We start from the raw sequence: 27,173 nt of genomic DNA, 5'->3' as shown, positions 1-27,173 counted from the left end.
ACAAGGTTTCTACACAGACCCGACAGCCTGTGGATTCCCACGACAAAGGGGGCGAGGAAACATAAAGCTGCTAATGGTTTCCAGCAAGAACGACACAGACCAAGAAATCGTAATAGAAATAACGTGCCGCGTATTCCAAGGCCCTACAGCAGGGACAGAGGAGGATGGAAATCAGTGAAGTGACTGGAATGACGTAAACATCTCATCCATCTCATCCACGTGCATGATGCATCTTTTTTTTTATTCTCGCTTCCAAGCAGTTTCACATGACATTTCAAAACAGAAGACGGCTCAAACCAAACTTTCCAGCTGTGGGACCAGGCAGATGGGACCGCCTGTCCCCTGCAAGGACGCACGCCCGCCTTCACACCTCCACCGTCTGTCCCCTGCAAGGATGCACGCCCGCCTTCACACCTCCACCGTCTGTCCCCTGCAAGGATGCACGCCCGCCTTCACACCTCCACCGTCTGTCCCCTGCAAGGACGCACGCCCGCCTTCACACCTCCACCGTCTGTCCCCTGCAAGGATGCATGCCCGCCTTCACACCTCCACCGTGACCCTCGCGAGCCGGTACTGCGGGGAGGCGGGAGGCCGCAGCAGCACCAGGCCCCTCTCGGCGGCGGCCTGGCCGGCCAGCATGTCCAACAGGCCCGTCAAGCTAACGAAGCCCAGGGCTTCCCCACCGCCGACAGCCATGGAGAAGTCTCCCTGGGTGACGAAGCCCAGGAGGACTCTGGAGCAGTGAGCGGTCACATCGGGGAGCGGGCCTGGCCACAGGCCCAGGGTCGGAGCCGGGGGCCCCGCCGCAGGGTCCGCCTCTGCCAGGCCCTCCGAGGCAGCATGCCCGAGGTGCCGCCTCTTCTCGCGGGTCTGCCGCTCCTTCTGTTTCCGGATCTGGCTCTTGAACGGGTCGCTGTGCTTGGGTTCCTGGGGCCCGCAGTACAGCCGGTCCCGGCGGAGCTGGAGGAGGTCCTCCTGGGCTGGGACACAGATCATGGCGTGCGGCTCGGGGCTGCCCTTCCCGGGCAGGGACAGGCTGACCCACACCAGGGCCCTGGGGAAGCGGGCCAGGAGGGACCGGCGGGCCTCTGCGGTCAGTTCTTGCTGCCCCCGGCCGGGAGCTCGCTGGGCCGCCCGACTGTCCCCAGAACTGGGCCGGCACCAGGCTGACAGCTGCTTCAGCGATGCTCTACTCCTACACGTTTGAGGGTATTTTGTTCAAGGAGAAAATATGCAATTAGAAGATTAGGCATAGCGAGAGTTAATTTAATTTTTAGACTCTGTGGGAAAGGATCAAAACTCCATTAATGTTTTTAAGAAATTAAAAATTAACATTAATGCCTTTTTGTATTCAGATTTTACTTTTTATGTGTCTACTGTTCTGAGAAAGACTAAAGGTTTAAGAAGTTGAAGGCTGAGAAAAATAAGACAGTGGGGTAGAATCTAAGGCTGTAATCACAGTGAGAGGATTAAGGAGGAACTGATATTTTGATTAAAAGGAAACTCTAAGGGCCCTAGCCGGTTTGGCTGTGGATAGAGTGTCAGCCTGCGGACTGAAGGGTCCTGCCTTCGATTCCAGTTAGGGCACATGCCCCGGTTGTGGGCTCAATCCCCAGTAGGGGGCATGCAAGAGGCAGCCAATCAATGATTCTCTCTCACCATTGATGTTTCTATCCCTCTCTCCATCTCCCTTCCTCTCTGAAATCAATTAAAAATATTAAAATAAAAAAAAAAGAAATTCTAAGGAACTTACATGGGAAAAAAAGTATAAGGCAAGAGGGGTGAGTGCTTCTTATAAAAATCAGAGCAATAAATAAATAAATAAATATCCGAATAAAGGGTAACTGATGAGCAAAATCTAATGCCTGCAGCAGGACTGAGTAGAACACATTTTGTCGTCTATGATATGACTATCACAATGAATCGGTACCTAATCAGCCACAAATTCAGATCATCCAAAAGGAATGACAAGAAATCAAATTCAGTGATTCAAAGCAAACAGTGAGTGCTCGCTCAGAGTTTGAAGGGGTCGTCACCTCACATCCACTCGTGAAAGTACTGCTCTGTGAGCAGACTGACTGAAACATGTCGGTAGAAAAAAGCTCTTGGTTTGTGTCTATGGATGATCATTTTTCACATCAGTTCGTAAGTTAGCGTCTAATGTGATGTGGCCGTTTCCATGGGGCCTCTCTGAGTCCAAAACTTCCCTTGGGCCTTGCATCAAGGAACAGTGGTTACGTTTACACCTGCAGCCTGACTGGCATTAAAAGAGATGACCTAGAACCCAGAATGTATCCGGAAGTCATGTGCACTCACCTGAGAACGCAGAAGAGCTGGCCACGGACATCCTGGCCTGGTGCCTGCTCAGTCCCGGCCTGGGCTGGGCACTCTGTGTCCATCGCTCCCTCGGGCTCACTGGAGTCGTGCAGGGCTGTGCCCCCTCCACCGGACCCCTGAGCAGCTTGTCCAGGCGTGGGAGCACAGGGCGCCTGGTCTCTCGAGCCGCTCTCCCCACCACTCGGGAAGGAAGCTCCGGACAGTTCCTCTTGGGCCCGGACTCTCGATTCCCAGTCTCGCGTTAACTGCTCCCAGGGCAGGCAGAACGGCGCCAGAGTGCCCAGCTTAACGTAGTTGGGCCGTTTTGCAGGAGGGCGTCTAATGAAAACCAAAGAGGAGGGCCAATTCTGAATAATTTAGGATGGGGCGATTAAAATAACTATAGCTACTGTACTATATCTCTATTTAAGAAAACAAACATAGCCGAAACCGGTTTGGCTCAGTGGATAGAGCGTCGGCCTGCGGACTGAAAGGTCCCAGGTTCAATTCCGGTCAAGGGCATGTACCTGGGTTGCGGGCATATCCCCAGTGGGAGATGTGCAGGAGGCAGCTGATCGATGTTTCTCTCTCATCGATGTTTCTAACTCTCTATCTCTCTCCCTTCCTCTCTGTAAAAAATCAATAAAATATATATATATAAAAAAAAAGAAAACAAACATAGAAAAGAAAGTTTTCTAAGAAATATAATCTATCTATATAAAAGCCTAAGCAACCATTACAACCAAACGACCAGTCGACCGTTCGCTATGATGTGCACTGACCACCAGGGGGCAGACGCTCAAAGCAAGAGCTGCCCCCTGGTGGTCAGTGCGCTCCCACAGCCAACCTCCCGCGGCCCCTCCCCCCTGCCAGCTGGCAGCCTCCCGTGGTCCCTACCCCCAGCCAGCCAACCTCCCCGGGGTTCCTCCCCACCAGCCAGCCAGCCCCCCACTAGGCCTTGATTTCCAGCCAGGCCGAGGGCCCCCCCACCCGTGCATGAATTCGTGCACCGGGCCTCTAGTAAAGATTAATAACCAACTGCACCAGCCATGCTTTTCTGTTTCCTCTGGTTTTTATTTTAATAGATGAGTCCACCAAGTAGATCCCTGTGGCCACTGCACAGCCCCAGGGAGTGTCATTCCCAGAGACCACAAGGGTGCGTCCCGGAGCCGTGCAGTGACACCCGTGCGCATGGACGGACTCCCGGCTCTCAGGGCACAGGGGTGGCGGTGAGGTTTTTCTCTCACGCTTGACCCCCAGTGACCAGCTGCCCTCCGGAGACAGCATCGAAGTCAGTTTCTCACACATCCTTCCAGAGACGCGTCATGTGCACAGAGCAGATGCGTACATACTTCTTTCACGGTTGCCCACGTTTACACAACGGTGGCACACCGCATAGTCTTTTTCTGCTTGACTCTACTTTTTTCACTTAACAAAGTATCTTGGAGATCATTTCACCGGTACATCAAGAGATCCCCATTCTTTTTGTAAAAAGGTAGTCCTCTATTGCAGGACAGTTTGCTTATTTTCAAGCTTTTGCTTCTACAAACTGAGCTGCAATGAATGACCTTGAACAGGTTGCACAAGGACAAGTGCATCCACAGGATACAGTCCTGGCTGTGGAGGCGCAGAGTATTTTTACCATTGGCAATTTTTTTTTTCTTAAATTGATTTCAGAGGAAAGGAGAGGGAGAGAGGGATAGAAACATCAATGATGAGAGAGAATCACTGACCCGCTGCCTCCTGCACACCACCCACCGAGGATCGAGCCTACAACCCAGGCATGTGCCCTGGCTGGGAATCGAACCTTAACCTCCTGGTTCATGGCTTGACGCTCAACCACTGAGCCATGCCGGCCGGGCAGCATTTGCAATTTTGACAGATATTTCCAAACTGCCCTCCACAGGGTGACACCAACGGACCTTTCCGGCGATGTCTGAGTGAGGGGGAAGCTCTGAGAAACACCACAAGCTGGTGAGAGCAGGGCCTGCTCTGGCTCTCACTGACCCCAGCAGGCAGGGAGCAGCCGGTCTCTGTGGTTGCAGCCGTGAACAGGAAAGCACAGTTGTGCAGCTCACAGTCATGGAACTACAACATTCAAGTATTCACTCCCTCCTCAGTCAAAAAGTAAGGCCCACTGTGCGCCAGGTGCTGGCTAACACCGCAGATGCCGCAGCGTGCTTCCGGGAGCCTGCAGCGGAGCTAGAACCACAGGGTCCCGGTGCTGGCCTGACTTCACAGGACAAAGGACATAAAGCCCCTCCCTGCCCACGCCCCCCGGTGAGAAAAGATGTCTAGATGGGTAGATCCTAAAATGTAAAGACAGTGCCTATCTCTGTGAATGAAATACTCCAGTGTCGCCCTAACCCAGGGGTGGGCAAACTTTTTGACTCGAGGGCCACAATGGGTTCTTAAACTGGCCCGGAGGGCCGGAACAAAAGCATGGATGGAGTGTTTGTGTGAACTAATATAAATTCAAAGTAAACATCATTACATAAAAGGGTACCGTCTTTTTTTTCAATAGTTTTATTCATTTCAAGTGGGCCGTAGTTTGCCCACGGCTGCCCTAACCGGTTTGGCTCAGTGGATAGAGCGTCAGCCTGCAGACTGAAAGGTCCCGGGTTCGATTCAGGTCAAGGGCATGTACCTTGGTTGCGGGCACATGCCCAGTAGGGGTTCTGCAGGAGGCAGCTAATTGATGTTTCTCCCTTATCGATGTTTCTAACTCTCTATCCCTCTCCCTTCCTCTCTGTAAAAAATCAATAAAATATATTTTAAAAAAATACTCCAGTGTATAAAGTATTTTTTTATGTTTTCGTAGTTTCGCTGACATTTGAGATGTATCACCTCTATAATCAGTTATAAAAAACTCAATTTCTGTTTTGAGGGGGGCAGGACTGGGAATGGGAACTCATGTCCACAGTGTAGGTGTCCACCACCACCAACGTAAGCAAAGGACTACGGAAAGGGTTCCCGCTCTGGATGGGCCTAGAAACACCCGACATGAGACAGTCTCCTGACTTACTTGTGTCTCGGTAACGCTGAACTCAAGGAAAAGCCTACGGAAACTCCACATTATATAGTGAGAGTTACCGAAGCCACTGCCAACGTTATGGGCCAGTGTGAGTAGGCACTTCTCTTCCTCTGAAGGCACTCCCAACCTCGAGAAGGCAGCTTCTCACCTTTTGTACTTTTCAAGAAGATTCTTGGCTTGTTCTTCAGCAAAGAGAATCCCAGCAGAGCAGTCTGGGAAATCCCCCGGGATGGAAGGCGACCTTTTATACTGGGAATGCACCACAGTCTCTTTTAGTCCTCCCACCCGTGCACCTCGATAGATCTGAAAGAAATGTATATGTTAAAATAAATAATTAAAAATTTAAACTATCAGGCCACTCTTAAAACCTCAAATATTCACAATATGTCAGCACAACTCTTATTAATAAAACCCAGGCTCCAGGGACTTTATGTATCAGGAATTTAGCTCAGAGGGCAGAAAAACAGCACTCAGTTTCTAAGGTGTGCGTCACGTCTGGAACATTCTCAGCCCTGGGTATTGATTAGGGATGTACTGTAAATGTCGCAACTCTTGGTCGGAACAAAAAAGTCACTTACAAATGGAATCCAGAAAGCCATGCCCCAGGCCTTGGGAAGCAGCACATCCCAGCCACTTCCCCAGCCGCGTCGGCCGTCGCCGGTCACTTTTCCCGGCTGGTGAATCAGAAGCAGAGGGATCTTGGACTCGTGGGGACCTAAAACCAGCTGTGACCCGGGCACCAGCAATTCACTTCTCTTCCGGTTTAAGTCCTACAGTGGGAGAAAATCATTCAAGACAAACAACCCTAGTCTTCTGGGAGATGCTACTGGGTCTCCCTACAAGTAGCTTTAGGAAGTTACACGCTCTTTTAAAACGCAAGAAAAAAAGCATACATGTGAGCTATTTTAAGCACAAAGTAGTCCCTCCTACGACGATTTTCCTTTATATAAGTGTTTCGGTAGAAATGGCAAATTACCTTAAATATGGGCAAGAATATACTAGAGGATTCAAAGTTACAAAATACACATGCATTCCACTAATTTCTCATCTCAGGGTTAATCTTATACTTTGATACTCTGTCCCTACATTTACTTTGGTTAAGATTTGTCATGAAGTAAAAAGAAAAAAAAAAAAAGGCACAATTAACAACTTCTCCCTTGAGAAAATTTCTCACCCAGTCTTAAGGATACAAAATAGAAGGTGCCCCCCCACCCAAAAAAAAAGTGAAATAGGAGGCGCTGTAAATTATTTGTCAGGTAGACTGCAGGGAGTAGCTACCATTCTTCCAGACTTTTCTTGCCAGCTGTTCAAAGAGATGAACGGGTAGGGAGAGGCCTCCCACTCACTCAACTGAGAAACTGTCCGAGGGCGGCCTCCACGCTACAGCTAACTGCCGCCTCAGGATGCCTTCGCGCCAGGACCAGACCCCGAGTCTCCTTCTTCACTTTTCTCTCTCTCCTTCTTGAGTTTCCTCTACCATCTACCTGCTGGTGATTCCAAAAATCTCTCTCCCTCAACCCGACTTTGGCTCCTGGGATCGAAACCTCTGTCCCGGAAGTCCCGAGGCCCCTCCAACTCAATTATCCAAGATGACACTCGTCCTTCCCACTGCATTCGCTCCCCGCCATCTGATGCCATGATGCTCACAGTTCGTTCCCTCATTCCTTCACCCGTGCAAACATGTACTGGTCACTCATTTACTCTTCCATTCGAATACGCCCTGAGCACCTGCCATGTGCCGAACGCTTTCCTAGGACTCAGGATACAGCTGGGACAGGTCAGGCCTGGCTCTGGCTCTTAGCTGAGCTCCCAAACTCAAACCAGACCGTCTCCTCCTTTCTCACCACCCACCTTCCAATGAACCACTGAGTCTTGCCAATTTTACCCTCCAGATAAATACACATTTGTGGTCCTGCACTCCAGGGCACGGCCACAATTCAGGCCCCCGCCGTGCCCTACATTAGGGGCTATTTCCAGGGTCTCTTTTAAGGCCATCCAGTCACAAGCCCTCTCTCCAGCTCCTCCACCCAAATCCCCTCCACTGTGCTGCTGGAGAGAAATGTCACCATGTCACGGCCCCCGCTTAAAACTTCCCATGGTGCCCACTGTCTTCGGTCCAGATCCCTGACGTGCCCCCAGGTCTTCTATGCTCTGGTCCTTATTCCCTCTTCAGTTCCATCTCTGAGTCCAAGCTACTGATCTATTTGAAGATTCCTGAACACACGGTCCTGAATCTGGCCTGGGCCCCTGCTCATTCTCACTTCCAGCAATCCTTTCTCCACTGCAGCCTCGGCCCCTGGCCCCCAAAAGGTCTGGTTGATTCTAACAGCCCACCTGAGGGTCAGCTCAAACACCAGCCCCTCCGTCCAGGACGCTTCCCCTGATTTCTAGAGTCTGGGCTTAGTCTCCCTTCTTTGGGCTTCCTTTGCAGCCCGAACTTCTTTGAGTGTATCTAACAGTCATCTCCCCCATCACCTGATACAGTACCTGTGGGAGCACAATCACTGGCTAATTAAAGACCGGAGAACAAATAAATCAACAAAGACAGAGAACACTTAATGGGGGAAAAAACCAAAAACACAATGAAAGAAAGACATGTATTTAAATCCTAAGATTATCATTTCAAGAAAAAGTCTTTGTGTTAACTTTTTCTAGGGATTCTTTTTCTTTAAGAACAGAAAATAAACAAACAAACAAAACAAACAAAGTATTTATCATAAGTAAGGGACCAGTAAATTGTCTGAAAATAAAAGGAAGTCTATGGGACTCTACAGAGTACAAAGCAACCTTTACGTCCTCGCGAGTGACGAACTTCAACCTGTCTTCATGACTTTACCAACAACCCTTACGCCATTAGTTACCTGATCCGACATTTTATTCTCTGTGACACTCTTACAGACAGCTTGGCTCCAAATAAAGCTATGCGCACACTCCACGGGCACACCCTCCAGACGCAGCTGTCTAACTTCCTCATTATCTGAGAGGGAAAAGAAAGAGCCTTCAAACCACATCCTCGAGGTCAGTGAAGTCAAAGTCTAAACGTGCCCATTGTTACAAGAAAATATCTGATAGGCACTTACTTCTCTAGAAGAATACGCTTGGCTAGAAATTATTCTTACAGTTGGTTTCCTAATCTGTGAAGTAGCAAAGGCTCCTACACTTAGTTTTTGAACATTTACGTTTAGTGGAGAAGATAGAAATATCACATGCAACTGCCTTTAAATACCCGCCTAATCCCACAGTTAGGCTGATCAAAGGCTAGGAACCACCGCAGAGGCAGACGATAATACGCAATGACAGCACCAGCCATGTTCTTTTTTCTTTTTAATACATTTTTATTGCTTTCAGAGAGGAAGGGAGAGGGCGAGATAGAAACATCAATGAGAGAATCATTGATCAGCTGCCTCCTGCATGCCCCCCACTGGGGATTGAGCCGTGACCAGGAATGGAACCGTGATCTCCTGGTTCATAGTTCAATGCTCAACCACTGAGCCACGCCGGCTGGGCCACAAGCCATGTTCCGACTGCTGTCTTCCGGGCTCTTTATGTTACTCCTGGCCCAGTGGTGCCGAGACAACAGGTTCGATTTCTTCAGCCCTATTATTTCAAGTCTCTGATAGACCCTTCCTATTGAACATACTGTTTCCTTCCTTTAAAAGGAGCATATTTCCTATGAAACATTATCATTTCATTCCTTTAAAGCCACACCATGCCAACCATGATGAACCCTCGGGGGGGAAAGAGGAGGAACTTTTCAGGTGAGGAACATACACAAGGATAGTAGAGACTTCCTACAGTCATGTAATCACTCGGGGGCTGAAAAATCTTCCAAAATCTACTTTTGTTGGACGGAAAAATTAAAAGAAAAAGTCAGACAATCCATGAGTTTCGACTACGGTCCTCAAGTGCCACCACAGAAAGGCCACTCCAAGGCACATACCTGCGTGGGTCTGACGGCTGGAAAAAACGTAAGTTGGAAGTGACTGGGCCAAAATGTGAGAGATTTCAGGGGAGAATAGAGTATATTTCTAACTTTAGTTTTTTGTTTGTTTTTAAATCCTCACCCGAGGATATGTTTTCCGTTGCTTTTTTTTTTTTTAATTGATTGCAGAGAGGAAGGGAGAGGGAGAGAGAGATGAGAGAGCATCACTGATAGGCTGCATCCTACACACCCCCCACTGGGGATGGAGCCCGCAACCCAGGCATGACCAGAATCAAACCTGGGACCCTTCAGCCCGAAGGCTGACGCTCTATCCACTGAGCTAAATCAGCTAGGGCTCCATTGCTTTTTAGAGAGAGTGTAGGGGGGGTAGGGGAGGGAGAGAGGGGGAGAGAGAGAGAGAGAAAGAGAGAGAGAGAGAGAGAGAGAGAGATAGAGAGAGAGAGAGAGAGATGTGGGAGACACATCAACTGACTACCTCCCCCACAAGCCCTGGCTGGGACTGGGGATCGAACCTACAACCCAGGTACATGCCCTTGAAAGGAAATCGAACCGTTGAGCCACACTGGCCAGGGCTAACTTCAGTTCTGAACTGTCTTTCTAAACGATACATTACATGTGTTAATAACATCAGTATAACGCAACCTCTTTAAAAAGCTGACTTCTTGCCCTGGCCGGGTGCTCAGTGGTTAGAGCGCCGGTCCACATAACAAAGGGTCCAGGGTTCGATGCCTGGTCAAGGGCACGTACCTGGGTTGCAATTTCAATCCTCTACCCCTGTCGGTGCTCACACAGGAGGCTACCAATTGATGTGTCTCTCTCAGCAACGCTTCTCTCTGTCTCTATTCCCCTCCACTCTTTTTCCCTTCCACTCTCTCTAGAAATCAATGGGGAAAATATCCTTAGGTGAGGATTAAGGAAAAAAATGTTTACTTCTTTTTCCTTTTTATTGAATTTATCGGGATGACACTGGTTAACAAAATTATGCAGGTTTCAGGGGCACAATTATACAACAATCCTCTGTACACTGTATTGTGCGTCCACTACCTCAATTCCAGTCTCCATTCATCACCATTTTACCCCCTATACCCTCCTCCGCCTCCTCCTACCCCTCTCCCCGTGTCCTGGCAATCACCACACTGTTGTCCATGTTCCTGAGTTTTTTTTCTCTTTTTCTTTTATGCTCAATCCCTCCACTACCACCCCTGCCCCCATTCTAAAAACTGTCAGCCTGCTCTCTCTGACTGTCTCCATTTTGCTCGTTAGTTCATTTTGTTCATTAAATTCCACATCTGAGTGAAATCATATGGTACTTGTCTTCTTCTGACTGGCTTACTTCACTTAGCATAATCATCTCCAGGTCCATCCATGCTGTCACGAAGGGTAAGATTTCTTACAAAGGGTAAGATTTCTTTCCTTTTTTTATAGCTGAGGAGTATTCTGTCATGTAAATGGAACACAGCTTTCTTATCCACTCAGCTACTGGACACCCGGGCTGCTTCCAGATCTTGGCTCCTGTAAATAACGCTGCAATGCACATAGGGGTGCATGTATTCTTTCAAATTAGTGTTTCGGGTTTCTTCAGGTACTTTCCAAGAAGTGGATTCGCTGGGTCGTGAGGCAGCTCCATTTTGTATTTTTTGCGGTAACTCCACACTGCCTTCCACATTGGCGGCAGCAATCTGCAGTCCCACCGATAGTGCACGAAGCTTTCCTTTTCTCCACATCCTCGCCAACTCCTGTTTGCTGATTTATTGATGAGAGCCATTCTGATAGGGGTGAGGTGAGGTCTCCCCATTTTGTCTGCCTCTTTGTGTTTGTATCAGATAGGTCTACTGTGACTCCCAGTCTTCGGGGGGTGTCCTTATGTAGTAGGTGTCCTGTGGGACCCAGTGGTGCAGCCTCCTTGATCACCTGAGCTGGGTACTCCGGGAATGTCCCTTGAGTGGGTTATGTGGGCCCTCCTGTTGTAATTGAGTCTTGACTGCTACTGGCCCGTTCGTGCACGGGATCGACCCGCAGGCTGCCCGACTGTGAGTCTCAATCCCGACCATGGCCTGCAAGCTGCTGTGCACGGGCTGACCACACGAAGAGAATTTGCCTCAGCAGGGCTTGGTGCCTGCGATATCTCCCTTTGGGTGTGCTGCTTGTAACCCTGCTCTCGTGTTGTCTGAAGCTGGTCACTGGGTGCGTTGGTTCTGGGCTTCTTGGGAGGGAGTCTCTGCTGCAGGCCAAAATCAGACGCTACCTGTGACTTACCCTGAGCAACCTGTTTGGAGCTATAAGTGATCTACAATGTGTGGCTGCCAGTGTTGGGCCTGGGTGTGTGTGGGAAGGACCAAGCTGTGCACCCAAGCAGGCTTTTACCATCACTGGGTCCAGGTCAGGTTAGCAGAAGTCCCAAGACACCCCAAGAACCCCCTCTACCCGCTGGCTGCCTGTGAGACTCAGGCACTGAAAGGGACTTGGGCTATACTCCTCGGCAGGGCATAAGCTCCACAGAGTGGGGTGAGAGGGAGCCCAGAGGGGGTGGCTGTTGCTTTCCCCAGGCTGATTCCACAGAAGGAAGGCGGCACCTGGAGTGTGGGAGATGGACTCAGCATAGGGACCTGGCGGCTCTCCCTTCAGCTCCCTCCCCAGAGCCACAAACTGCAGTCTTTCCTCATGCACCTCTAGTCCTCCACCCTCCCTCCCTAGAGCACAGGGTGAGTGGCTACAAACAAAAGTCTGTGTGTTGGCCCTTTAAGAGGGTGCCTGTATCTCTAGAGGACTCCCATCTCTTTCTGGCGGACAACAACCCCGTTACTTTTCACAGGCAGATGTTATGTGGGCGCCTCTTCTGGGCCCTGTTGCTGTGGGCTGGGGAGCCCGTCAGGGGGTTTAGACCCCATGCTTCTCAGGGAGAACCCCCGCAGCTGAGATATCCCTCTGGAACCTTTGCCGCTGCCCTGGGAGTGGGGTCGGCCCTTTCTGCTTCTCTGCCCTTCCTACTAGTCTCAATGTGGCTTCGTCTGTGAATAACTTGGTTATAAGACTTCTTTTCAGCTAGACTTCAGCTGGTTATTCAGGATGATTCTTCTGTGTTTAGCTGTAATCCCAGTTTGGTCCTGGGAGGAGGTGAGTGTAGCTTCCACTTACTCTGCTGCCATCCTGGATCTCTCAAAAGTTTACTTCTTTATCTAGATCACATGCCAATCAATACTTCTTCAAAGAAATTACTTAAAATCGGTTTTAATGAAAGTCCACAATGACTAACAAAAGGATAAGCTTTTATAATAGAAATTAAATGTTTGAGAAACTTTCATTTTCTTTGAACTGATTCATCCTATATAATAATCCTATATAATAAAAGCCTAATATGCTAAGTGTCCGGTCAACCAGTCGGCTGTTCAACCAATCAAAACATAATATGCTAATGATATTCTAAGGCTGTTCAACTGGTCGCTATGACGTACACTGACCACCAGGGGGTAGATGCTCCGACCGGTAGGTTAGCTAGCTGCTGGGGTCCAGCCTATCAGGACTGAGGGGGATGGGCCAGACACACCCTGGAGCCCTCCGGGGGACCCTTCCCAGCTGGCCAACCTCCCACATCCCTCCTTGGCCCCGATCGTGCACCGGTGGGGTCTGTCAGCCTGGCCTGACAGCCTCTCACAATCCAGGACCCCAGAGAGCCAGTTGCAGCCTGATCCCGCAGGCCAGGCCGAGGGACCCCACTGGTGCACAAATTCGTGCACCGGGCCTCTAGAATTAATATAAAGCCTTAGAAAGCATTTTAATATAAAACTGTCTTATTTTAAAAAAGAATTTGAGGAAGCAAGAGAAAGTGAGTAGAATTAAATTACAGCTTTAAGGCTATTATGGGAGTCACCATTTAATGGTGTGGCTGACGCTGCAGTTTTCATGGCTGCACCAGAGCATATTGCTACTGAAAAAGAAAAGAAAGAAGCAACACCTCATTGATTAAAGTCTGAGACTCCATAATTAACTAACTTACCGATGTATCTTCAAACTCCTCTCATTCAATCCACCTTTCATGTGACCTTCTGATAGAATCATTTACTAATCCCTTAATAAGCTAGCTAACTATGCATGGAGGTTAAAAAAAAATTATAGTCATAACACACACCTATATTTTTCTCCAAAAATTCACAAGGTAATTTTAATGATTCTTCCCCCGCCCCCCCCCCCAAAAAAAAACCATACTTAAATGACAGCAAATACAATAAGACATTATCACAACTGCTGCATGTCCCAGATCAGACTAAAATTTTAGCCAGTCCTACACACCCTCCTAGGCCACTCTAGCCAAACAACTCCCTCGGGCCACTCAACTGAGTCTAAACCAAGACATCTTACCTTCCAGCACCTGGGATGGCCTTGCCAGGATTCGAACCTGGATCATCTGTTTGGTCAGACAGAGGCTTCCAATGAGCACAAGACCAGCTGCAGGTGCACATCCCTTCCTCATATGAAAATTCTGAAATGCCAGGCATTTTCAGAGAACCCATTTGACAGAAAGACAGGTTTTACTAGATACTAGCAATGAAACGAAATAAGGATCAGGCTACATGTTACACAGCTAAACGATACTCCCACACACACCTCCTGTGATCATAATCACCTTGAAAGTAGCCAGTTAAGATCACCCTCATTTCCTAGAGGTGAAGTTACTACACAGCTGTCACTAACAGAACTGGGACTAGACTGCTCAAAATAGTAAGAAAACCAGGAATGTTTCAAGAACCTTACCTTGGCATTTTTCTGGATTGGGCAAAACTTTGGACCTCTTTTGAGGCAAATTTATTCGAGGATCCCCAACTGTCAGTCCCAGAATAGTACCTGCTGGAATTTCTGCTGGTGATGTTATTCCTTGAGCAATAAACAAACAATAAAATGCAAGTTTAAAAAGAGGCATTCACAGTGTATACATATTTGCTTGTATTTTTCAAATTTTTCTAATAAAACTTTCATCTTGGGCTATTTTACTTGAAAACATGTATTCCCATGCTGGCCGGTAAAGCTCAATGGTTAGAGAATCAGCCTTCCCACCGAAGGGTCCCCGGTTTGATTTCGGGTCAAGGGCACATACCTGGGTTGCAGATGTGATCACTAGCCCTGTTTGGGCACATGCAGGAGGCAACCAGTCCATGTGTCTCTCTCACATCGATGTTTCTCTCTCTCTCTCTACTTCTACTCTCTCTCTAAAAATCAATGGAAAAAAATATCTTCAAGTGAGGATGAACAACAACAACAAAAAACATGTTTTTCCCATTGATACTTTTAGAGAATAAATTAACATTCATAAAGAGAAACTTTCTCTTTATGAAAAACATTCATTTAACATTATAGACATTTTACAAACGCAAACATGTTCCTTTCATCGATGACTATCGTAGCTTCACACACAGAAGCACTCATGTCCACTTAAGAATCAATTTCAGTTTAGTGCCTGGTCTATGCACTGATGGTAATATCAGAATGCCAGCTATTCAGAATACGAACATCTCCTTTGTTTGTTGTTTCATAAGCAAACTCAAATAGTGTTTTCCCTACTCACTCTCTGACTTGCTTTCTCGCTATATTACAACAAAGAGTTACAGTTAAAAAGCACCACCGCACGTGGGCCGCCTTCCCACCCACGCCCGACAGCCCCCTCCTTTCCCAGCACAGCCCAGCATCCCCTGCGCATACCTCCCAACACGCCAAGCACGGCCTCTTGTCTGTGGTGGAGGGAAACCGCGTCAGGATTCCTACAGGCTTCAGTCCACCAGTGGTGCGGAGTGTCCTCTGCGTCCTCTCCCTCCTGAAAAACAGCAACTCCTGGTTACCGACCAATAACGAACCAGACGTTATAATCGTGTTAGGGTTGGGATTCTGACCCCCTCCACTTTTTTCCGCCTGTGGGAATGAACGTTTTAAGGGAAGAACCAGAGGAACTGTCACTATTTTCACACAGTAATGAGCACCAGGCTAACTATCCTTCGAATTAGAAGCTATCCTTCTAATTAGAGGCAAGAATCGAGTACTACACTTCTGTCAAGATTTCACATAATGCTCGGCCAGTGTGGCTCACTGGTTGAGTGTCGACCTAGGAGCCAGGAGGTCACGGTTCGGTTCCCGGTCAGGGCACATGCCCGAGTTACAGGCTCAATCCCCAGTGGGGGACGTGCAGGAGGCAGCTGATCAATGATTCTTTCTCATCGCTGATGTTTCTCTCTCTATCCTTCTCCCTTCCTCTCTGAAATCAATAAAAATATTTTTTTTAAAAAGCATTTCAGTTCCTTCTCTCTCTTTTTCCGCCATTGAGGTGTGAGCATTCGCTTCTCCTTCACCATGTCTTCCCACAGACTTTCAGGACCAAAAGGTTCCTGGCCAAGAAACAAAAGCAGACTCGGCCCATCCCCCAGAGGATTCAGATGAAAACCGGAAATAAAATCCAGTACAGCTCGAAGAGGAGACATTGGAGAAGAACCAAACTGGGCCTATGAGGAATCACACATGAGAGATGACTCACATGTTTCTGCTGTGTCCAGGTTGCCCACACCTTTACATGACTGAGTTGCCTACACCTTTAAATGATTGAAAAGACCGCTACTGTCTGGACAGTTGGGACATTTTAATTGGGAAATTAATGGACTCATGATTTTGCTCTGGTTTTTTTTTTTTCTGCAATAGTAGGTTGGTTCAGTAATAAATGTGTGAGACCTTAAAAAAAAAAAAAAGGATTTCACATACTAAGAAAAACACCCATGGTTTTCAGAAAGATTGAGCCACTTCACACTGAGGCCTCTGTGCACAGTGCCTGCAAGAGCTCCTAGCTCCTCTCCCTCTATTGCCAACTTCATCACCAGCAACTTAAGCAATAAAACCTTCCTCACCAAGGAAAAACCAAACCAATACCTTTTGAAGAAATCTTTAGCCAAAGGCTACATCACGACTATCGTACGCCTAGAGATTTCAAACAAGACACGCAAGTATTTTACTTACATTTCTTCCCGGCAGATCCAGGAATTGAGCAAGGTTTCAAAAAGCACTTCGAGTATCACATGCATGCCAAGAAAGAAGACCTATACTGAATAAAGCAGGGCGTGCTCCTAGATTCAAAAGCACCTGTAACATGTGCCAGTCTCTCACAAATACTCAGGCAGCGTCACTTACTGGTTTCAAGTACAGGCCCTGGAAACAAGCTTCCTAGGTGCAAATCCTTGCGCTGCAACTCGTTTAGCTGGAGCAGAGCACCTGGTCCGTGCCAGGCACTGTGCTAAGCACTGCGGACAGAGCAAAGAACAGAACGACCCTGCCCTTGCCGCCACGCTGTATAAATACACCCACAGAGGTCGCCATACAAATTGAGGAAATGTGCGAGATACAATATAATTCACAGGAGGGACATCATTTACCCTCAGGGATCGGGAGAGGATTCTGTAGGGAAATGAGACGGATGTGGAAACCTGAAGAATGAGGAAGTTTAGCCAAGCAGAGTGGTGGAGGTGGAATGTTCAAGCAAGTGGGGGAAAAAAGCAGGTGCAAAGGCTCTCGAGGAGATGGAATCTCCAGGAGAAAGGAGGCCAGGCTGGCTGAGTGCAGAGTTGAGAGACGAGGCAGAAAGGCACAGGTTACACAGTCACCTTCGGGGCTTTGGATCTTATTGCAGACACAATTCAAGAGACCAGGCAAGAATAGGAGTGGGTGAGGCTGGTGGGGAAGCAGTGGAGAGAGAGAGAGAAGTAGCCTTTCTCTTTTAAAGTATTTTTCTTCTAAAAGCTCAAACGCTGCTCGGACCTGTCATCATCCCTGACCATGTCACGTCTGTGAGAGGCACAGGGGCTGAAAGGCGCAGGGCACTGACACAGCAAGACAAACGTGAGCCCGGAGCGTCTGACTGCTCATCTGGTCTCCGCCCTCTGGACCTGTGCGGTCCCCATGCCACAGTTACCGGAATGTAATTTCCAGTTCCTTAAAATTCAGTAAAGGTGGAAATGCAGCTCCTGAGTCCTACTGGCCGCGTTTCAAGTGCTCGATGCGACACGTGGCCAGTGCTACCACCCTGGACAGCACAGGCACGGCGCCCTCACAGGAAGGCCTGCTAGACAGCGCTGCACGGGACACACGGCTCCTTGCCTCTCAGCGGCCACAGAACCTTAAAACTCACCCCAGAAAATACGCATCACACAAGTACAAACAAAAAAATTGGCCGTACACTCGGGGGTTTTAAGGGCTCTGTTGCCTGTTTATGGAACAGAAGGTAAGGCCCTTCTGCAAACTCACAAGCTGCAAGAATAACTCGTCCTTAAATCCGAACAAGTCGGTTCACTTATCACACTCACTTAGATTTGTTCATGCAGGAGAAGTAAGAGATGACAAAGTCCTTGATCATAAGCGTACGGAGAGAAATAAACACTTATAGGCCAGGGCCCAAAATGTTACCAAACTGTATGTGAAGTGTCACAGGTGTGCGAGGAAAGACAGGACTGGAACGTATCGTTACAGTCATGGTGAATCTTACGGTGTGGACAGCGGCAGCTTGCAGAGCGTCGGTGAGGATGGCGTGGGAGAGGGGACCGATCAGGCGGAACCTGTTGATCTCCATCGTCAAATCACTGAAAGAGAGAGGAAAAAGTCTGAAAAGGGAAACTTCCACGATATATATGACGGCTGTGGCCACAGGCAGAAGCAGAGGAAGCCTTCAAAGCAAATGTTCTGAGCGAATGGCACCTGTACCTGATCACGATGCCTGTGGTGGAGGAGCTCCAAGAATGCGGTTCGTGTGCAGCTCTAGTTCCGTCCCCCATAAATTTTTTAACCGGTTTAGCATTTTCTCCATCGTCCTTCCGTTTTCTTTTCTTGCCAATTTTCTCATCGGGCAGTTTCGCTTGGCTTTTTTCTTGGGCCGGTGCCAGAAGGGGGTCAGGGATGCAGGTAGTTGATTCGACCGGTTCCATACACTGGCACGCTGCTTTTATTTCCTCCAAAATATCCTAAGGACATACGTAAACATTTTACTTTTGAAGTTTAAAATGTAAACACGTTACAGATTTACTGTGGTTTAGTCTATTTTTTCCCCTCCCTTTAAAAATTTACATTTGTATTCCTTTGCAAATTAAACTAAATTCATCATTATCAAAACGGGGTTTGGGTTCTTCTGAGTAGTGCATGGCACTTGGAACAAAACAAAACAAAAAAGGATTATGTCAAAGATTAATGAAAACAACACAACTGCTCTGACCAAATATTTTAAAATGAGTTTAAGCCCCGACTGATGTGGCTCAGTTGGTTGGAGCATCGTCCTGTACATCAAAAGGTAGCGGGTTTGATTCCTGGTCAGGGCACATGCCCTAGTTACAGGTTCGATCCTGGTCAGAGTGTGTGCAGGAGGCAACTGATCAATGTTTCTCTCTCTCACACAAAAATCATTTAAAAAAAAAATGAGTTTAAGGAGAAAATTTACCATCTGCCAAATCAAAGCAGTGAGTATGCTAAAAAAGAGAAAGAGAGAGACTAAGCTAAATGCAGTGTTAAAAATCTTCAGAATCAATCAAAACAACTTCTCATCAAATAGGGTCTACCAAGCACCTCACCACCAGGGAACCAATTCAGGCATGGTGGAAGCATTCATCCAAAGGCAACATTTCAAGCCATTTGCCTAATAAGGTTGGTTTTCATCTCTACTTATGGCTTACTAAAAAAGTGAGGGGTCAAGATTTGCTTCATGTAATATACATGCAACTTTCTTCCCTACATTCAAATACCAAGCTACCAGCCAAACTTCTACGCCACTTAAATGTCTATGGTATTGATTTCCAACAGTCATCAAGAATGCAGGGACGAGTGACGGGGAGACAAACTCAGGGAGGGTACCTGTTTAAGTGTTGGGTGAAGCCAGATCCACAACTGCCTGCTCTCAGAGGTGTCCCCAGGGGTCCTCTCCGGCTTCCAAATGAATGAAACAGGCCCCAGCATGCCTCGGGGGTACTGATGTGCCCGGTAAAGCAGGAGACTTCCCTGGCGCTTTCCAGACAAGCAGTGAACTGCTGCAAAAGTCAACCCTGACAGAAACGAAAACAAAATCCCATTATTTCAAGTGTTGAGACTGCAGTAGTATTTCCCGACAGCTAGACTATTATTGATTGTCTCTCTCCGGGTCGGGGTGCAAAGTCTAGGTTCTGATCACTGCTTGGATCAAAGTGGCACACAGTAAGTTCTCCATAAATATTTTATGGAATGAGTGGTTTAATGAGTTTTCCTTTTCTGCCTACCTAAACTCACTCCATCAGCATAATGACCTTCTCACTTTACACTTGACAAGGTTAGAACTGATTTAAAAGCCGCCCTAAGCTTTCCTTTAATTAACATACTCAATGGAGAACAAAAACTCTCTCATGCACTTTTATATATGTTTAAATTACCAAACACTTACAGCACTGACACGTCTTCATAAAAGAAAGAAATAATCAGACCAATATAGGACTCAGATTTGAAACACGTTTACCTGTGTCTATGCTACACATTGGAGAAAGTGCTTTTAGTATTTCTTCCTCTTTGCCCTTCAACTCCAAACAACAGTAGTAGGATAAATCCTGCAGAGAGAGAGAGAGAGAGAGAGAGAGAGAGAGAGAGAGAGAGATCATTAAAAACGTAGCCATTTACACAGGGAAATTGCAAGAAGCCAAAAGTCACATGAGAAAAACTCCCAGAGTCCAAGACACAGAACAGATTGCTATGTAAAGCTATCATTTCACAAGTCAAAATCTGAAACCTGTCTGTTCCTGTTACATCAGCAAATATTCTTAAACCAATTTGAATCAAAATAAAAATGAATTTCCATTTAAATGTGTTATAGTTTTCTACTTTTTATAAATAAAAAAAAATCTGTTATATCCCACATTCAAAGACAAGGTCTAAGCAGAATGTAAAAACTGCTGCCTCTAAGTAAAGACTTATTCTTCCCTGAAATCTACGTTAGAAATGAGAGTCATGTCCTGACCGGTTTGGCTCAGTGGATAGAGCATCGGCCTGTGGACTGAAAGGTCCCAGGTTCGATTCTGGTCAAGGGCATGTACCTTGGTTGCAGGCACATCCCCAGTAGGAGGTGTGTAGGAGGCAGCTGATCGATGTTTCTCTCATCGATGTTTCTAACTCTCTATCCCTCTCCCTTCCTCTCTGTAAAAAATCAAATATTAAAAAAAAAAAAAATTAAAAAAAGAAATGAGAGTCATGATGCTCCAAATAATTTATACCATATTTCTCCCATGCTCATTCTTGACTATAATATAGATTCAAATTGATACAAGGTACAAGGGAAAATGAGAGTAATACCTTACCAACTAAATAAGATAAAGACAGATCAAACCGAGCTAGTAAAATCAATATGTTAAAGAACTATAATAACAGTGTACAGTCAAAAAAGCGTTACCAAGTGCCAGGGGCTGGGCTAACTCCTTACGCGGACTGTCATTTAATCTTCCCAACACCTGATGACCCAGGTGCTATTTGTTATCGGATTTCACAGATGAGGGCACTGGGACAGAGCTGTTACTGAACAAAGCCACATAAACCAGAAAGTGGAGAAGCCAGCAATCACGACAGGCTCCCACTGAATCATAAACATTTGGAACAGCGTTCGAACACTGCTCAGGGTCCATCGATGGTTCTCAGATACCTGTGACTGATCAATGACTACCTACTGAACCAAGGCTGAATACATCTTGGGCATGACCAAGAAAACCCCGCATGATCGCTAGAACTGACCTCACCCTCATGTTAGCCTCGCTCTGACTCTCTTCATTCTTGTCGGGTGGAATTTAGTTCAATTCTTCCCTGCTACCTGGCTTCCTTCTGCCTCCCCCACTCTCCCACTTTCTTTTTCCTTACAACTCTGCTCAAACAACACTGCCATGGGGAAGCTTTCTCGGTCCCCTGTGACGCATGCTCATGGTGTTCTATGTATCCCTTGCAACTGCCTATTTGGCTAATTGTTGGATTAATGTCAGTCTCCCCTAATACCTTTACATTTCGTCTCCAGCATCTAGCAAAGTGCCTGGTGCTCAGTAATTATTTTTAAAATAAATAATCTCAGAGATAGGGCTTTGGCATTACCACGAACTGTTCTAAACGTCTCTATCCGAAACGGTCTAAACAAATACAAAAGAAAACCAGCTGGAAAGCAGACCTGAAGGAGGCAACGTTGTGTCATGGCTCGATAGCAGGCCCGGTGGCTCTTGACTGTCGGCCTCTCCCCGAGGCAGTAGCCCCACTGCTTGACCATGTGAAACCGTTTCGCGTGCCAGATGTGAGTTTCTAACCATCTGTTCTTCCTCTGCCTACGGTTAAATTCCAGCATCCGGTTGATGTGACATCTTCGAGCTTTATGGCACTTGTTTTTTGAATGTTCTTTCTTCTGATGCACTGCTTTCTCTGCCTGTAGTTTCAAGAAGAGAAGCAGAACCAGTGCGCGACCATTTCAAAACAAAGGTAAGTGTTAGGAACTCAAACGTAAACTAACTTTAGTTTGCTTAAATGTTTAACTTGGTGACTTCCCCAATGGAAGCTGAGATGGGGGCAATGGAAAGAGTGCAGATTTTAGAGATGGAAAAACCTAAGGAAGTACATCCTGACACTTACTAAATGGGCAAGCTTCATGGAGTACGAAGATTAGACTAGTTATAACATGTTCACCACAGGCACTCAAGCTTATTGTGGCTGTTAAGAGTATATTAGAGAGCAACAGGGAATACGCCCTATACTAGCTTTTTGTTGTTATTTTTTATTGTTTTTTAACCTCTAAGATTATAGCTAAATCTAAAATTTAGAACCAAAAATATAGAAGTGAGGAAAACTACACATTTCACGTCAGTTAGGTACTGAGAGGTAAATGCTAAATGTTAGCATTGGGAAACAGACTTCACATCAAGTCCAGAAACTACGAAATTCCTGGGTAGTTTTTACTATTCATCTCTTCCATAGCCAAGCCAAACTTTTGTGGAAAAAACTCTTCATTAGTTTGTGGGCCCCTTACAAATAAGGACTTGACCTTGATGAACTCTAACCCTACAACCAATATAGTATGTACTGGTACATAGAAGGTACATTACAAAGAAATTCTGAATCAACTAATAAAGACATGGGTAGCTTAGACAATCTCAGAAAGTCCAAGCCAAAAACAATTAGACTTGAAAAAAATTTAAATTCAAGCTCAATTTTTCAACATTGAAAAAGTCAAAAGGCAAGTGCTAAGCAATGATGCTACCTTTTTTTTTTTTTTAACCTTCCAACTCTAAGCCCAAAATGCAGAGTTAAAATTGCTTATCTGGTAAGAAAGTCAGTATTATATTTTAAATATGACAGGGAAATGTCAACTTTTTAACACCATTAAAAGAAAGGGGTTCCATGCCCGGCTGGCAGGGCTCAGTGGTTGAGCATCGACCTATAAACCAGGAGGTCATGGGTTCAATTCCCAGGTGGCAGGCTCAATCCTCAGTACAGGGCATGAGGAGACAGCCGATCAATGAATCTCATCATTGATGTCTCCCTCTCTCTCTCTCTCTCTCTCTGAAAAATCAATAAAAATATTTTTTAAAAGGGGGGGGGGTTCCAACTGTTATAGTTAAAAGCAGCCGTAATGTACAACTATTTGGTAGATGATAAGGAGGTAGGAGGGGGATAAATCATGAGAACAAAATATGCAAAGTCTGCCTGTTGTTTTTGGTTTTCATTTTAACAAATTCTATTAGGTTAACCCTTCCCATTTTCTCTTAGGAACTACTAACTTAAACATTACACCAAGTAAACCGTATACCTCTTTCTGCGCAATCTCCTGCAGCCGTCTCGGAAGGCGTTTGACGTTGTGGCTCATGGCTCTTCGCCTCATGTGCCGTGGCAGAGTCTGGAAAACCAGTGAATTTGAAGACTTCTGAGTCACTGCTTTCAACATAGCGCTGATTTCAGCAGCTCGGGCCTGAGCAAAAGTAGACGCTGTCGAAGCAAAGAGGACTGTCATTAAAAACTAGCCTTGAATCAACACGGTCCTGCTACATTTCAGAAGAAAAAAAGATTTGAAGTACATGAGCTTATGATTCACCCACCACCCCAACCCCTGATTAGTGGTTATTTCTGTATTATAAGATTGTGAAACTATTCTTCAACTTTTGTTTTTTCAAGTTTTCTACAAGAATTTGGCACCACTTTCTCATTAAAAAAAAAAAAGTTTAAAGACAAGATTACAAAAAAAAGCTTTTTAAGACAGAGAACCACATGCAATACAATAACAACCATTTTTAAGTATAATAATCACACAAGAAAACAAAAAAAATGTTCACTCCCAGCTTTTGGTACCAAAAACAAACAAACAAAACAAATCAAAGGAAAAACAAAATTTTAACAATGGTTTTGACTCCAAGGATTTTTTCCTTAACATTTTCTTCTTTTTTCAAATATGTGATTATACTATTATTAGTTTCCTTTATTGAAAAATACTTTTTTTTTTTTTTTTGTAGAGTAAATAGAGTGCTGGGGAAAGTTAAGTGAATTCCCCCAAGAAGGTATACAGAGAAACCAGAAGCACCTGTACAGTAAGTATGTACAAGAAGTATGGGCCATGTGGTAGGGGTAAGAGTGGTGGGGCGATGGGGGATGAGCTGGCAAGGACCTGGAGAAGGGGATTTAAAGATCTGGGTTGCCTTGATAGTGCATTAAATTTGGTTTCATCTTTGGAGAATTCCTTGCAGAGGGGTGTAAATGGCATTTCCTATTTTAAGAGAGAGTGGGGAAAAGATTTTAAGACAAAGTAGAACAGTTCACAAATAAGGGCTTTTAAGAAGAGAGGTAAGGAAAAGGAGAGGAATTGAAGAAGGGAGAGCAATCAGGCTCAAATCCAAAGGGAGGGGAGAAAGGCTTGGAGCAGGAGGAGGAGAGGTATACGGGGAGGCAGGGCCAAGACATAGCTAGGATGTTCGAAATCTGGCTGCATTAGCAACAAAGAGCTCACAGGGCAACCAAACCTCACTTCTTTACAAACACCTACCTGTTATGTACTTTGGAATCTCCTGAGACGTGCCCTCGGGACCCGCTTTCCATCCTCCCTTCTTTCTAAACGTTACTTTGGAGGAAGATTGCTCATTCACATCAGGCCTAGATGGTGAATAGTGGGCCATTTTGGCTGGCTGCTGTCGTGAAGTTCCAGAAGGAGGATCTAATATATTAAAAAAAAAAAGAAAGAAAGAAAGAAATATGTCACTCTTATCAGGAATAAGGATTACAGTGGAGAATATCTGTTGGGGTGAACTAAAATTTCCCCCCACTCTGCACATGCCCACGAATGACCCCCAAAATACCCAAAGCAATTTGCTCCAAATGGGAGTGGAGAGAGCACTGTGTGTATCTCACCTAGTTTCTGAGCTCGGAAAGGTTTCCCACCTCCATTAAGGTGCTTTTCACCTCTCTCAGGCACAAAGCCAGAGGATAAAGTCACATTGGTGGGCTGGTTTCTCATCTTCTTAGCATGTTTTCTTTCTTTTGCATTAGACATTTCTGGAAATAAAGTAATAAATTAATACAGGGAAAGGGAACGTCCATTCAAAAATAAATATAATAAATATTCATAACTCAATATATAATAAATCTTTCTTATAGGTGGATTGATATAAAAATGTTATCGTGATATTTATTTACTACAGAAATTCATAACCAGGACAATCTCTAGGGGAGCCATGAATGGTATTAACACCAAAAACTTGATTCAATAGAAAAAAAATGTTTTATTGTTGGAAGAGACTATATTCGTACATTCCAGTTTGCGCTTTCAAATAATTAATTCATAAACCTATGTTGACACTGCAAAAAGTCGACGTTTCTCTCTCATCAATGTTTCTAACTCCCTATCCCTCTCCCTTCCTCTCTGTGAAAAAAATCAATTATATATATATATATATATATATATATATATATATATATATGTATTTTAAATCTTTTAAAGAAAATTCTTAGGTGAACATAAGCCACTTGAATCAATGAAATATAGAACACACTATTCTGATATAACCTCTACAAAAACTGAACATAAATTATTGATGTTTTCATTTCTACTGCTGCGATGAGGCCAGCGGCACCTTTAATTTGTAACAGCTAAAAAATTTCCATTTGAAGGGCAAAAAATAAAGGACAAAAACCTAGTGGAGCCTGATGGATTTACTCAGTAATTCTCAAACTTGACATCCCCCCCCCTTTTTTTCCTCAATAGTTTCAAACACCTGTTTTCTATTTTGAAATGAAATTCACTCATAGCATAACCTACCAGTTATAACCTATAACTTTTGCTAACACATGCCCTACAATATGTGCTCTAACTGTAATGTAAAGAAAAAAATTTAGCCCTGACCAGTTTGGCTCAGTGGATAGAGAGTCAGCCTGCGGACTGAAGGGTCCCAGGTTCGATTCCAATCAAGGGCATGTACCTTGGTTGCAGGCACATCCCCAGTGGGGAGTGTGCAGGAGGCAGCTGATCGATGTTTCTCTTGCATCAATGTTTCTAACTCTCTATCCCTCTCCCTTCCTCTCTGTAAAAAATCAATAAAAAATATTTTAAAAAAAGAAAAAATGTAATATGTATTTCAATATTTCACAACTGTACCAGATGGCATTATGAAACAATGAAAAAGCTCTGAAAGATCTAGAGCCAGAAGTAGAAAAGCCAAAACCTTAGCAGCAGGTAGGACAAAATGAGGGGGAGTAAACAGGACTTTCTTGTATTGCATTTTAGGAGCAGGGCAGGACTGGGATCTTGCCTGTCCTTTGCACTACTGCACCCCAGCACCTAGCAGGGTGTCTTGAACAAAGTAGGGGCTCAATATCTATTTGTTGACTGCATCCGTGCACGCTTACATGAAAGAGGGAAGCGTGCTACAATGCATTATAAACAGAATAAAGACATATTCAGCCAGCTATTACCCCTTCTGACACCGCATGTCTGAGTACCTGCCAAGAAAACAGCCCTGGGGCCATGTGCTGGATCAAGATCACTATCTGCCTTTTTATTGTTATTATTATTAAATATCTATCCACTGAGCCAAACCAGCTAGGGCACCATCTGCCTTTCTGAAACCAGATCCCAGCCCCTACAAGAGAAAGGAACATGGGAGGGGCTGGCAGGTGGAAAACGCCCATCTCTCCGCGTCCCCTGGCAGTGACCCACCTTGCTGCTTTAGGGCAGCGATTTTCAACCCGTGTGCCGCGAGGACTTTTAAGACATACAATACCTGACTCCGTAGTCAGGGACACGGACCTCTTTTCCCTTAGATTGCCAATAAAAAATGACAACTGCCAGCACAACAATAGCTGCCTGGTCTGAATGAATCAAAATTAGACCTATTTTCGTCAGACCAGCAAAACCAAAAAATTATATATGTGTGTGTATGTGCCCGCGTGCGCGCGCTATGGAATTTTAGTAATTAGTCCGTGTGTGCCAGGAGATGAAAAAGGTTGAAAATGGCTGCTTTAGGGTGTAAGGAGAGGGGGTACACGCCCGTTCCCAGAAAGGGCTCCGCCTCATGTGGCCATGCAGCAAAATGACAGAGTCAGGGAGCTTCGGGCAGGAGCAAAGCTGGTGCAGCCGGCAAGACAGGCCCAGAGCTGGCAGCAGGGGAAGGGGAGGAAAGGGGAGGTCGGCCGGGTCTGGGGGTGGGGGGCGCAGTGCGCTGGTGCCAGGCGAGGGATCCCCCTCTTCCCCGCCCCTCGCCCTCACACACACGCTCCCCTAGAGACCACCAGTCCCTCACGACCCACCTGCCAGACGATCCGAGGCAGAAAACTAGGGCTTCCCAGGTCAGAATGACAAGGTTCTGCTGCAGTCCCCTCCGAAACGACGTACGCTGCGAGCGAGCTGGAGGG

General features: G+C 46.0%; 1 protein-coding gene and 1 pseudogene across 2 annotated transcripts; one reads left to right on the top strand and one right to left on the bottom strand.

Moving 5' to 3' along the window:
• Positions 1–210: 210 nt before the first annotated feature.
• Positions 211–27,158, bottom strand: POP1 (POP1 homolog, ribonuclease P/MRP subunit). The gene is made up of 16 exons (XM_081110984.1): positions 27,069–27,158; positions 24,675–24,818; positions 24,313–24,480; positions 23,089–23,264; positions 21,463–21,711; positions 19,783–19,870; positions 19,152–19,339; positions 18,015–18,271; positions 17,794–17,893; positions 14,985–15,096; positions 14,043–14,162; positions 8,212–8,327; positions 5,929–6,120; positions 5,499–5,653; positions 2,317–2,655; positions 211–1,195 (listed from the first exon to the last, which is right to left on the bottom strand). The coding sequence occupies exons 2-16, from the start codon at positions 24,814–24,816 to the stop codon at positions 541–543; spliced, it is 3,057 nt and encodes a 1,018-aa protein (XP_080967110.1). The 5' UTR covers positions 24,817–24,818; positions 27,069–27,158; the 3' UTR covers positions 211–540.
• Positions 15,627–15,781, top strand: LOC308533159 (large ribosomal subunit protein eL39-like; annotated as a pseudogene). Its single transcript has one exon. The product of its transcript is annotated as a large ribosomal subunit protein eL39-like (transcript).
• Positions 27,159–27,173: the final 15 nt, after the last annotated feature.

This window comes from Myotis nattereri (assembly GCF_964212035.1).
Source record: "Myotis nattereri genome assembly, chromosome: 17".
In the NCBI taxonomy this organism is placed as follows: Eukaryota; Metazoa; Chordata; class Mammalia; order Chiroptera; family Vespertilionidae; genus Myotis; species Myotis nattereri.
The sequence above is the reverse complement of the archived record's forward strand: the minus strand, read 5'-3'. Positions and strand labels throughout refer to the sequence as shown.